At 39.7% G+C, this 14,178-nt stretch overlaps 1 protein-coding gene across 4 annotated transcripts in view; it reads left to right on the plus strand.

The window, feature by feature from the left end:
- Ccnyl1 (cyclin Y like 1) overlaps window positions 1-13,913 on the plus strand; it is an 83,687-nt gene extending 69,774 nt beyond the window's left edge. For all 4 annotated transcript variants that reach the window (XM_033764578.1, XM_010616084.3, XM_010616083.1 and 1 more), the window contains 5 exons: window positions 3,125-3,176; window positions 3,945-4,064; window positions 8,362-8,528; window positions 11,793-11,955; window positions 13,577-13,913. In XM_033764578.1, the coding sequence (XP_033620469.1) occupies window positions 3,125-3,176; window positions 3,945-4,064; window positions 8,362-8,528; window positions 11,793-11,955; window positions 13,577-13,687 (613 nt within the window). In that variant the 3' untranslated portion in view covers window positions 13,688-13,913. The remainder of the gene's footprint in view (window positions 1-3,124; window positions 3,177-3,944; window positions 4,065-8,361; window positions 8,529-11,792; window positions 11,956-13,576) is intronic.
- The last annotated feature ends 265 nt before the right edge of the window (window positions 13,914-14,178 follow it).

Raw genomic sequence — 14,178 nt, forward strand, 5'->3', positions numbered from 1 at the left:
CATGAAGATCCCAAAGAATATTTGTTTCTGTGAACTATATTGATATTTACTATTTAAGAAATTAATACTGAGGGTATATATATAAGACATAAATTATACATAAAATTTATATTATACATATAATTTATATACAATTTATATATACACACACATATGGCATGTTAATACTGGGCTTCTCAGCCTTGATCCTGCTGATATTTGAACTAGCTAATTCTCCGTTGTGGGGCTGTCCTGTATGTTGTAGGATGTTAATGGTGTCACTGTCCACTGCCCACTAGATGCTAGTAGCATCCTTCTGCATGTATAACAACCACACATTGTCCTGGGGGACATCATATAATCATCATCACCCCACCCCACCCCCTACCCCCACAATTATGAGCTACGTTGTTAATATAAGTAGCTTTTCATAAAAAAATTTGTAGCTTTTTAAGTGCTTCTTTTTTAGTTGATTAAAAATGCCTTTATGATTTTGCAAATCAGTTTGACAGAAGACAACTAGATTCTAATATTTCTTGGTTTTCATTTATTTACAATTTTGTTTTTGAAGAAGCAGTAAAAAGACATCCTTGTCTTATGGAGCTATATAGTTGGATAAAAGAATATTTTTAAAGCTTTCAAATAATTGTGGATATTTCTTTATTATCACATTAAACAACACAAAGTCAGTTATTGTGGAATTTTACATTGTTTCATAAACTTGTTACATTAATACTTATTGATAGGGGCCGGGGATTTAGCTCAGGGAGCTCAGTGGCATAACACCTGCCTGGCAAGCCAAGGTCATGAGTTCAATCCCTGGTACCCAGTGCCCCCCCCCAAAAAAGCTGGGGATGTAGCTCAGTGACACTGCTCCTGACTTGGAAGTGCAAAGTCCTGAGTTTGATCCCCTATACCACCAAAAAAATAAAAATAAAAATTACAGAATACTTATTGATGTACTGTTTCTTGTGCAATAAACATTTACTAGAACATGATTTTATATGCATTGGTCATTTTGGAAAATATTGGTTATTTCTTTTCTTTTGATACCAGGGATTGAACTCGGGTCCTTGTAATTGCAAGGCAGGCCACCGAACCGCTGAGCTAAATCCCCGACCCAGTTATTTCTTTATAGTGTAAAAAACTCACTTTTAATAGTAACTCCCCTAGTCTTATCAAAATTGAGACGCTATCGAGTGAACAGCAGAAAGTACCAGTTTTCCAAAAATATTTATTTAGTTTGACAATTTGAATTTTGTCATTGGTAACAAATACTGGTTATGTTTCTTGTGCTAACAGGCCCATTTTCATCAGTAGTGTTTTTTTAACTGTACTTGTAATCTTACTGGTTGGCCATTGTTTTGCCCCACCTCATGCCCACCTTGTAATTTTCCATTGGTTTTGTCCCACTTTGTAACTACCTCACCACATGACTTTGCTGTATAAAACATCTTTGAAAATTAGGATGAGCAAGCAACCCCATTTCTGGTTCCCCTTCTGTCTCTCTCAGACAGAAGCTTTCTCTCAATAAATTTTTCCTACTCTTAATAAAAAATAGTGTTCTCTAATAAGCAGCTTGTTCAGCTCACAACTAAATCACAAATACTTTTTAACATAGTCATACTTAACTACATATAAATGGTTCTTGTGAACTTTGCACTTAATTGTTAAGAATATTAAAGTCAAGATAACTACATATAAATGGTTCTTGTGAACTTTGCACTTAATTGTTAAGAATATTAAAGTCAAGATTTACTATATTAGGTTTTGCTGCTTCATCAAAGACATGCTTGAATGAAGCAGTCCTGTTTTCTGAGACAGGGTCTTGTAATTCAGGCTGGCCTTGAACTCGCTATATAGGCTAGTCTGGCCTTGAACTCATAGCAATATTATTGCCTCAGCCTCCGGAGAGCTGGGATTATAAATGTGCACCACCATGTCTGACTTTTTCTTTTCTTTTTTTTCTTTTTATTGAGTTTATTGGTACAATCTAGGTATATAATACAGTTACATTCATTATTGGGATCCTGTACCTTCACATGACAGGTCTTGGTTCTCATTTTTTCCCCTGCCCCTACACTCCCTTCACCCCCTCCCCCCTCCCCTTTTACAAACACTTTATTTCCATTTTTTCATTTTCTAATATTTTTTTTCTTTTCCCTTGTTCCCTTTCCCTTACCCTTCCCACTTTCCCTACACCTTTAGCCCCTTTCTTCCTATTTCACAGTATTAATTATCTCATTAGGATCTTGTGTACTATTACAGTTTTTCACACCAGAGAGACTATTTGGTATTTTTCTTTTTTAATTACAAGTAGAATTGAAGAATGGAATGACTACTAGTATAATTTAGTAATTAATCTGATTCATGCTATAAAATCCATTTTACTCATATTTGCTTTCATACAAGTGCCCAAGAGGAAAGTAATGTCTTAGGAACAGTTTAACCATGTGTGTCTCCTGAAAATACTCTCCTGGAGAGAGTAGACTCGTTAGGGGTCAGATTAGAGGCAGAGGAGGAGACAACAGTGATTTAGGTGAGCAGTGCTTGGTGTAGCTCAGGATAGGAAGCCATCAGATCACCAGTGAAGGACAAAGTGACAGGAATTGCTAACACATTGGAGAGGGATAACTCAGATGTATAGGGAATCTTATAGAATCACTTGCTTATATGAGCACAGTGTAATTAATGAGTTTTTAGAAGACTGATCTTTAAAATAGAAAAGCAGCTAAGCATTTATATACAAATTAATAGAAACAAGAAATACATGATAAAAATGAAGAGCAATAAAAAGAGAGTTTTGGGAAAACCCAAGTCTCGTTCACGTGTATTAAAAGTTCTGAAGCCTTGATCGGCAAGCGTTGCTGCCTTGTGAAAGGAGTGAAGCTATATTTGGTTCATGAGCATTGCCTGTTTGAGTCATGACTTACAGGCAGTGTTAGCTGGTCATTGTGGGAAGGGTTTCACAGTACTTGATGCACTGAGTAAAAGTCTTAAGGCCAGAATCTAGGAGAAATTGTGGAACTGTTTCCTTTGTTGAAGGTTAGGCATCTCTCTTCAACCACCTTTACCCATAAAAGATTTGTTAGTAGACTATTAATGATTTCTGAATTAATTTTAAGTGTATATTCTTATTTTACAGAGATGCAAATAGATCCCTGGATATTTTCGATGAGCGGTCACATCCACTCACAGTAGGTGTCACTTTGTTTTGGGGATTGTATTCTTTTCTTATCAGTTACATTTATTTCATTTTGGTTTGCATTTACATTAATTACCAGAGAATGGTTACGGAGAAATAAGACTTTTCAGACTAAAAATGAATTTGAGAATTCTGTGGAAGAAAATAGAAAGGAACATTAGTTTTCTATGCTTTTGTCTATTTTTCTTGTCTTTTTTTTTTTTGGTACTGGGGATCAACTCGGTACCTTGCGCTTGCAAGGCAGGTGGTGGAACCGCTGAACTAAATCCCCAGCCCTGTCTATTTTTGTTTATTGAATGATGATGGGTGGTACAGTCATGTGTTATGTAAGATTGGGATACAGTCTTGAGAGAGGCACTGTTAGGCAGCTTCGTCATTGTACTTAGTGTACTTACACAAACTAAGATGGCTGTGGCATTACTGGGTGATATCTTAGGGGAGTGTGATTGTGTATGTGGCCTATCATTGACCAAAGTGTCATTATATTTGGTATGATTGTAAGATACCACTGTTTATATCTTTTTGTTTGTTTCTTTTTTTTGTTTTTTGAGACAGGGTCTCACTATGTAGTTGAGACTGATCTCGAACTCACTATATAGTCCAGGCTGGCCTCGAACTCATAGCCATCCTCCTGCCTCAGCCTCCCAAGTGCTGGGATTATATGCATGAGCCACCACGCCCGGCCTCACTCTTTATATCTTAAGAGTACTTAAAACATTTTCTTTGGTGGTTATTTACATTGCATCCTTTCTTCTTTCAGCGAGAGAAGGTTCCAGAGGAGTACTTTAAGCATGACCCTGAACACAAATTTATTTACAGATTTGTTCGAACCCTCTTTAGTGCCGCCCAGCTAACAGCTGAATGTGCAATAGTAACTTTGGTAAGATATTTCTTATTTATCAGCATGTTTAGAAATTGGTCTTGTATATAGGGTAAAGTCTTATTTTTCTAACCAAAGTAGGTCCCTGAAATTATCATCAGAACTTTTTAAAGAAAACTGTCAAAGGAAAGTTAGTACACATATTTGAGTGTAATCATTATGGTTTAAATGTTGCCTTTTCTTTTCTCATCACAAAACAATTGCTATTAAAGATATAGGAGAGACTTTCCACCATATTTCAGTACACACATGCTGCACACAGGGTACTGTAGGCTGGGATGGGGAACAATTACAAAACCATGTGGTCCACACAGACTGGGTGCAGTTCTAGCCAGGTCCCAGGATGTACTTCTTCCCCAGGCAGTTCTGATATATGTTGTGATTGAGAATTATTGCCTTGAATTCTCTGTAGTATTATGGATGCTAATCCATGTGTCTGTTCCTGAAGTTGCCCAGGATGATAGTCCCAGTAGTTCTTAGAAAGGCTTTGTTAGCCTGCTGAGCTATAGGGTATGCTTAGTGTTGGGTCAGCCAGAATCCCTAGTGGGAGATATTATCATTTTGAGTAATCAGTTCTGCTTAAGTGGTTGAGATTGTTTTACTCCTCCCCACCAGCAGATGCATAGTGGAAAGTCAGCTGCATGGCCTGGAGGAAAGAGTACTTGGATCAGTACCTACTGCAGTATCATCCAGTTAGAATCCAGAGAGGAGGCTTGTCCAATGTCTAGTAACCATTTGGATACATAGAACTGGATCATGAATCTGAGAAAGAATTAAGAATAACTGTTCAAATGCAGAGAACGTGGACAATGAAAAATGGGGAGGAAGTCTTCACAGATCCGCTCTGATCTACAGTCTGCATTTAAGGGACAGAGTAGTAGGAATAAAATGAGGAGAGGGCAATAAAGCCAGATAAGAGTGTATGGTTAGAATGCTAAATGTGGCCAAAAAGTTGCATAGATACTCGCTGGAGATCTCTGTGTCACTGTTACACTGCTGGGGTAGAAGAAAGAACATGTTGGACAAAGTTCTGGCCTTCATAAGCTTTTGTTCTAGTGAAAAAGACATCAAATATTTGTTCAAGTTTATGAATATTTCAGGTAGTGGTAAATCCCAAGAATATAAACCAGGGTAGAGGGCAAAAGAGTGACTAGAGAGTTTTCTATTTTAAATAGAATGATCAGGAAGAGCTACTTCAGAGGCATGGCATTGAGCAGCAGCCTCACTGAAATGAAGACGCTAAGGGCCTCAAGGCTTTACAGGCAACAGAACAGGTGCCAGGATTCTGGTGCAGGCACAGGTTTCATGTGCTCCAGGAAGAGCAGGGCAGCTGGCATAGTGGGAGTGAGTCTCAGTCTCACAGGGCCTTGTGTAGCTTGAGGCCACCGGAAAAAGTTAAATTCTAGGTTGATGGGTAACTTTTGGTAAATCTCAATGGGGAGAGCAAAGTGCTCCTAATTTAATAAGTTCACAACAGGGCCATAATCTGTAGGTTTTGCTGCCAGGTGGTGAACATCTGGTGGTACTTGCATGACTGTACCTCCTGATGGGACAGTCAGGTGTGTATCAGCGGTGGTTCAAGATGGTGGGATTGTGTTAAGAGGGTAAATTAATTACATATCTTGTAGGCAGCTGGACAGGGCAGCCCTCAAGGAACCAACACAGCAAGGAGCCAACATAGAGGACAATAAAGACACATTCACTGTGGCCAGAATTGTAAAAGGAGAGAAACTACTATATCCTTTTGCTTCCCCTGGGGATGAATAGCAGTGATTGATATCTAAATAGGTATTAAATCACCTGGGTACAGGGGGCCAAGGTCTTAACCCAGCCTTTCCAGGAAATATCCCTGACCCCCCGCCCTTTACTGAAAATCCTTGTGTGCTTGCTATGTGACTTGCTCTCCCATTTGATTCCCATTTAATCAATATTACCTCGGTGACTGTACTTGTAATCTTATTGGCTGGTCATGGTTTTGCCCCACCTCATACCCACCTTGTAATTTTCCTTTGGGTCTTACACTTTTGTCCCACTTTGTAACTGCCTCAACAAATGGCTTTGCTATATAAAACATCTTTGAAAATAATAGTGAGTGGGCTACCCACTTTCTGGTCCCCCTTCTGTCTTAGACAGAAGCTTTCTTTCCCTCAGTAAATTTTTCCTACTCTTAAAAAAAAATAGTGTTTGCTGAATGCTTTGGAGAGAGTAAACTGGTTAGGGGTCAGATGAGAGGCCAAGGAGGAGAGTTAGCAGACAGCAGTGATAGGAGGTAGCTCAGGGTTGGAAGCCATCTGCTCACCAGTGAAGGGCAAAGTGGCGGGAATTGCTAACAGATTGGAGAGGGATAACTCAGATGTAGGTTTTTGGCCCATGCAAGTAGGCGAATGGCATTGCCCTTTACATACCAGGACTGGGGGGATGTAGTTGGGATGAAGGGCTCTGGTTGTAAGTTTGAGTGTCCCAGTGGGTTTGGCAAAGTACTTTTAGCCAAGGCATAGTGACAGTAGGCAAACGAAAGTGGATTAAGGACAGATGAGCTGGCATGGGCATGATACAGTGAGCCGAGTAAGAAGCAGCACTCTGGCACTTGTTGGAAATGGGATGAAACAACAGAAATATATTGGTAAAAATCGAGCAGAGAAGGAGAAAGTCCTCAGAAAGAGGTATAGTAATTGCAGGAACCTGTTCTGCAGAAGTGGAGGGGGCCAGCTGTGCAAATAGAAGAGATTCTTCATAGGAATAAAAGAACTGTCTTCCAGGCACACAGCAGGGCAAGTGGTGTAAAGGTGTCAGCCTAGAACAAGCCCACTGGAAGGGTGGCTGGAAGTTGAGGAATTGTCTGTGTTGTTTCACTGTTCTTCAGTCATTTCTATACAGAAGAGAGTTGAATCCTGTGAGGGAGGGAGGTTGATTCTTAGGACAATTAAGAGTGCTGAGTTTTGGGGAATGAGAGGAGAATCTCGCCAAGAATGTGTAACATTCAGTAGCCATTGGCTTTTGAAAACGGTTGAGTCTGGAGAAAACTGTCCGATTTGAACTGCTTGTCAGCCTTCTTCAGACACTAAATATGCTCTTAAAGTGTGCCATTTTCTTGTCTTGATGCAGAGTTCAAACAGCATATGCTCTCTGCTCTCTGTGTCTGTGGGCCCTGCTCTTGTGATTTAGACTACTAGTGGGTTGAAAATAGTTGGAGGGAAATTTATGTCCGTATTCCCTAAACAATACAGTATAACTACTATTTACATAGCTTTTAGATTGTATTTGGTAATGTAAGTAATTTAAAGATGATTTATAGTACATGGGAGGATGTGCACAGTATGTGCAAATACCATGCCATTTTGTGTAAGGGTTTTGAGCCTTGGTAAATTGTGCAGTAAGATTTGGTCCTGGAATCACTCTCCCATCTGATACCAAAAGCTGTCTACTCTTCTGCCGAGTATCCTTTGAAGTTACAGCAAATCACAGCTTCCTCTCTACACTTGTTTGTTAATTTCACCCAGTTTTTGGTGGAATCAGTATTTGATGTATGTAAAATAATTCAGGAGATTGTCTCACAAACTGTGTTGGGGTTTAGGCATTCGAGGAATACAGACTGGCAATTTAAAAACCTTAAAAAAGTTAAAGTAGGAGATTATGTAAGAAAAATATTATGAAGTTGATAGTGGAGATGTGCAACATAAGGGCTGTAAGGACTGTCCTTTTTCACATCATAAAAGTGAATCAAGGGAATACTTTATAGCTGTTAAGACCTGTGCTTGACATGCTACTCTGCTCAGCAGCCACTGGGAGGCTCTCTTGTCCACCATTTGTTCCGCTAGTGTCACAAAAGGATCAGTTATTATGACAAGAATATAAAAATATACTCACTTGGCTTTTACATATTCAAGCATGACATGTCTAAAACCAACATGAAACTAACAGCTGGGTATGGTAACTTGCACTTGGGGAGACACTCACTGTGTATTGAATGACTTTACACAGGGCCTGCATCTGTGTCCTTTGTAAGTATGACAGTGATTACAGTGCCGCTCTTCAGGATGCCCTTTACTGAGATGTCTGTAGTCATTCTGAGGACCAAAATGGGACTGCAGATTTACACAGGCAGAGTTGGAAACTGAAGTGTCTGACTTCCAACTGTAATCTGACCTCTTGCTTTGGCTGAACAAAATCTCTGTAGGACTTAAAAGTAAAAGGCACTTGCTTTCTGGTCAAACATGGAAGAAATGTCATTCATAACAGTTCTTACTATAGCACTTAAATTGAACTAAAATCAAAGACCAGTGCTCTACTTTTGCAGGTTTACTTAGAAAGGCTTTTAACTTATGCTGAGATCGACATTTGTCCCACTAACTGGAAAAGAATTGTTTTGGGAGCCATTCTTCTTGCCTCCAAGGTTTGGGACGATCAGGCTGTATGGAATGTGGACTACTGCCAGATCCTCAAGGACATTACAGTTGAGGACATGTGAGTTTGTAAGGTTTTGGTGAACTTTCTAACCATTTTCCAGTACCTCATTTGCTCCCATAAAGTGTACATTTTAAGAACTATTTTTAAATGTTACATGCAGGTATTGGAAATAGGCATAAGACTAATATTTTCTATCCATCTGTACTCTAATAGTTCATATTTTCCATCATTGATTTGTACATCTTGACGTGCCATTACTCTAATAATCTGTTTGAAAAGTTGAAATAATTTTTCTGACAATTTTTTGCCAAACATCTTATATGCTTACTACCAGAACAACATAGTACACTGCATATCTTTATGGCTTTTTAAAAGTTGCCTGCCAGTACCTCTTCCTTCTTAAGGGGCACATGACTGGCTTTTGAAATAAAAGTTTGGCCACTGTGAAGGTCTCATGACCTCTGGACTATTAAAAGGTTTTAGTATCAACCTAACTCACACATTGTATTCCCCCCACCCCAGTATCTGCTGTTACAGAAATCATGAGTTAGGAAAGCAAGGCTTTCAGTTCCCTGTATTCCTGCCTGCTCCCTATTAGGTGTATTGTATGTGTGTGGAAATTGCTAGGAAGCTCTGGGAGTCCCCTCAACAGTCTGAGAAGCACTGCTGGGGCATCAGCTGGTGCTCATCTCCCTAGGTGCTCAGCCAGCCATGGCAGCACTGTGGGGCCTTGAGCTAACTGGGAGCACAGGGGAGACCCTTGCCCTGTTGAGAGGCTCCTCACAGGTGGCACAGTACCATGGAACCGAGACAACAGTGGAACATGGGCTTCCATTTGGGCCCCTGACTGCTGTGAAGGGTAGGTCAGTGAGGTGGGAGGGAGGCAGGGTGAGCAGGGGAGATGTTCTCCAGCAGACTCTCCAAGTGCCCAGTTGTCAGTGAAAATGTCTTTGTAGATAGCATTTAGAAAGGAAAACCTCTGGGTCATACTGAGCATCATAGGAAGCTTAAGATCATACAACAGTTTGTGTTTGTCTTTGCCCATTATTCTGCATAAGGCTGTCATCCAGAATTACCAACTCTGTTTACAGCTGATGTGAGGATACTTAAGACTAAGAAGGGGCAAGTGGTTGGTTGTAGTAGTTGGTATGGCTTTGGGGAAAATGACCACTTTGATAGTAGTGTAAATTTAGTGGTCATGATACTGCTTAGTTAGCCATCTTGGCATAGGATGTGGCAATAAGACTCTGAAACGAGTGGAAGTACTTTTGGAAGTGGCAGAAACTAAAGTGACTTTGTTGTTGTCATCAGTCTATAAAATGGTCCCTTGGAAAAATTAAATTGCTAATCATGAACAATACCTCTGCCAGGATGGGAGCTGAAATTTTTTTCAAAATCTACAACTAAGCTGGGTGGGAGCTCTGGTTCTAGTTACAAGATGAGAGCCAATCCAGGAAAATGTGTCCACTTCTCAGACGTGAGCTCCAGGCGCAGGGGAGGCAGGGGTTGGCTGCAGTGCCAGTTCTTATGAGGCTTTTTGTGTGTGAACAGAGCCATGCTAACAGGCTCTTTTGTTCATGATCTTTGGAAATGGGAATGCATACAGCACAGTATTTAATATATATTTGTCTCATCCCCCTGCTGTTGACTATTTATAATGGTCTCCTTTTGAGGCCAAACTGAAAAAGTTTTTTTTTACAAAATTGACGTCTATCTTATTTGCTTAAAACTTTCACACCACCTTTGTATCTTATTAGAATACATTTCTCTTCAAAAGAATAAGTTAAACTGAGCAGCTCCTATTCAGAACATTTGCTGTGCCTGTAAATGGTATGCTATTCAGCCATTAATAAAATAACAAAACCCCAGAAGATCCATATTCTGTAGGCGGCATAATGCTTTTCTTCAGTGATGAAACCTCTTGTAATAGACATGTTAATCCCATGAAGTACTGTATTTCTACACAGTTAAAATGTATTAGTGGAGAAAAAAATAAAAGGGTACTGAAGTGCATTCATTCCTGTAGTAAATTAAGTCTTGATTAGCTGATTATCAAAACATCTGATTTACATTTCTATAGACTTATTGCCATATGAACAGGAAATTAATTGTGGAAGTAGGTTCAGTTTGGTTTTAATTTCAACAAATGAGAAAACCACATCTCTACTCACTTTTTAGATGCTCTCCATTCAGGACAGCATCAGGCATTTTTTACTTAGCCAGTGGGTAAAATATTAAAATCGTAAAGCCAAGAAACCAAGTACATTATAACATAAGCCTTTCTCATGCTTGATTAAGTATTTATTTGTGCAAACTTAACTTTCTACAGAAATTCCTGTGGCAGTGGTAAGATTTGCTCTGATCTTGTGTGTATTGACCGCAAGCGCCCTGGCAGGGGCAGGTCTGGGGTCAGGTAGTAAGGACTCCCACATCCCTGCCCTTCCTGCTGCCCTGAACTCTCCACTCTAACTGCATTCTCTTGTGGTGAGGCACATTAGTGCTGAGCATCTTGGGGTTTCCCTATGGAGAAAGAGAGTTTATAAGTCCCGGGCTTCATGTCCTAAAGTGGATTTAGTGTAGCCAAGACATCTGCCTTTGGTCAGTCTGCTTTCCAAAGTATAAATGGAGTGTCTTGATTGTCATGGTGACAGTGTCTCACCCTGGTGATATTAGGGTGAGCAGGAACTTGCATTATGCCCTTTGACATAGCCTCATATGCTGGGACCAGGGGAAGGGATTTCCTTTCCCTTCCAGTGCAGCCTATTTATTTATTTATTTGAGATCAATCCTTGTTGCCTCAAGAGTTTTCCCCCTCGGAGATAATAGCAGTGGCTCTCGATGGATCCATTTGTTGCCGTGGTGATATGCCCACTTCTTTTGTTGGCGCTTCCCTACTTCAATAAGCCCCTTCCTGTTATCAGCCCGGTGAAAATGTCTGCAAGTTCTTCAGAGCTAATAAACAGCATACATCACTCCTTTCATCTGCTCACTATAGTGGGGCCTTGGGAGTGAGTGTGGAGTATGAATCGTACAGCTGCACTAATGGAACTCTGAAGAATGAGCCCCCGAGTCAGCAGCGCGAGTGCATGAGAGGGCCGTAACCTTTCCCCTCCGCCCAAAGTCCCAGTGCTGGGATGCAGAAAGGACCACAAATAGCTGTACCTTGTTTGAGCATTAGTGTATTATTCCAGCTGGGGAGCCTTTATTTGTTTCAAAACAGAATTTAGAGCCATCTTAGAAGCTCAGAATGATGTATTTGAAGCTAGCCCAGTTGACTAAAATTGTCCCGTGTTGGTTTTATTGTGTTTCCCCCTCCCCCAGGAATGAGATGGAAAGGCATTTCTTGGAGCTACTTCAGTTTAATATTAATGTTCCTGCTAGTGTTTATGCCAAATACTACTTCGACCTGCGTTCCTTAGCAGATGACAACAACGTCAACTTTCTCTTTGCTCCTCTCAGCAAAGAGAGAGCTCAGAACCTAGAGGTAAGATTGTGCTTTTACTGTGTGGAGTTTGTGTGAGCCACCGAAGCCAACATCTGTGACTAAGTCATACAAAACAGTGGTTACCTAGAAAGGGGAATGTTTTCAGTTAACACATGGAAGAATTTATTAAAGTTTTGGGTTGTTCCTTATTTTGTATGAATCTTTTTGCTTTATATCTTGTACTCTGAGTAACTACTTTGAAGATAACGATAGTATAGTGACTGTTCTCTTATTTGGTTATAAAATTTCAGTATTTTTTTCATAAAACAAAGGAAGAGCTTATTAACCCTTTATTAGCATTTTACTTCCAGGGTCTTTTGACGTATATATAAAGATCTACATTATTAAAAAATTACAGATACTATCTCCTTTTTTATCTCAAATCAGAATATTGTAGTCAAAATTAACCTGTTAATGGTTCTCCTTTTGAACCTCCACCCTTCTACAAAACTGTGTCAGATAATTTCTTTTTGTTGTTTTTATGTCTTTGTTTTTTTTTGAGACAGGGTCTCACTGTGTAGTGAGACTGACCTGGAACTCACTGTGTAGCCCAGGCTGCTCTTGCACTCACAGTGGTCCTCCTGCCTCAGCCTCCTGAGTGCTGGGATTACAGATGTGCGCCACCATTCCCAGCTTCAGATAATTTCTTGAAACTGTGTCCCTAATTATGTCTATATACATTGCTTGCTCCCTTTTTTTGGTATTGGGAGTCAAACTCAGAACCTTGCACTTTCCAGGCAGGCATAGCACCACTGAGCTACATCCCTGGCCCACTTACCTACTATTCTTGACTTTTACTCAGTTTGAAATTTCATGTCAGTGTTTAGGTATCGTAATTCAAATTCATGAACTTAATAGTCATAGTATTAGTGGCTAAGCTGAGAGACCTATACTTGGGATGTTCAATGTTTATTTCAAATACTGTATGTGGGAAATCACAATTTTATAATGGAATTGATAACTTACATAGGGAAAAATACTATATCTATAGCTTATGACTTCAGGTATTCATACACCAAAACAATTCACAACTGAAGTACATGCATACTTTGAAATGGCACTTTTTGTGGTAGTTTGGTGGTATATTAGAGTAATGTTTTTCTACTATAATTAGTACACATTTGAAGGAGCACCTTTGGATGCCTTAACCATTTAGACCTATCCTGCCCTCCGGCCTGTGCATGCCTTCCTCCCTGACAGGTGCTTAGAATGTTTGATAACTGATGAAGACTGGGTAGAACCTGGAGAGCTGAGCCAGTGTTTACAGATTGTTTTGCATGGGTGTATGTTCATTATATTTAAGGAACAGTTGCATAGGTAACAGATAATTGCTGTGAGGAGCCTCTTGCAATACATTTGACATCTTTGAGAACTCAGTTTTAAGATAGCTGAGTACATTTCTTTTTCCCTGGTAATCTAATCAGCATCTTTGATGGATGTTACCTCTGTGAACTGGTAAGACATACCATCCCCAGATCCTGGCACTGTAGGCCTCAGCCATAGCAGCTAGAACTGTGAAGCATCTAAAAGAATGTGCATGTGTGACAACATCATTGCTGCTCTTTTTCCTTTAAAATCGGAATTTTAAAAATTCTACATGTGTTCTGTTTGACTTTCCTAGGCCATTTCAAGATTGTGTGAAGACAAAGACTTGTGTAGAGCTGCAATACGAAGATCCTTGAGTGCTGACAATTGCATTGGTGTTCAGCGCTCTAATGCTATCCTCTCTTAAGAGGGAGAAATGAAGGATAATAAAATCATGAACCCCTGATCCATAGTATGGAGAAGTAACTCCTCTCCCGCTCAAAAACCAGCAAAGTTAGTATTTTCACCAAAAGAAAAGAAAAATTCAAGAGACTCCTGGACTCCTGGACAGTGACAGTTGCACTCCATAGAGAGAATGGGACTTTGTCAAAGAAACAACACACTTTCTGTCTTTTTTTTAATGTAAACAGTTTAAAAAAAAAAAACAAAACACTCCAAAGCAGAAGCTCCCAACTCACACAGAAATAACCTGCTTAATTTGTAGGCCAATAACTGTGAAATGTGTGAGGTTTTTTTAATGACTACTTTAAATTTTTAGAATTTAAAGACACTAACAAACAATATAAATGATGTGTTTCCTATTATCCCGTCCATATTGCTGCATATGCCTTCAAACTCAATGGAGTATTACCATTAAAACATGGGGCTTTTTTTGTTTTATTTGTTTTTGTTTTTTTC

Source organism: Fukomys damarensis, unplaced genomic scaffold, assembly GCF_012274545.1.
Source record: "Fukomys damarensis isolate Sample0158 unplaced genomic scaffold, DMR_v1.0_HiC HiC_scaffold_16, whole genome shotgun sequence".
NCBI classification, from domain to species: Eukaryota; Metazoa; Chordata; class Mammalia; order Rodentia; family Bathyergidae; genus Fukomys; species Fukomys damarensis.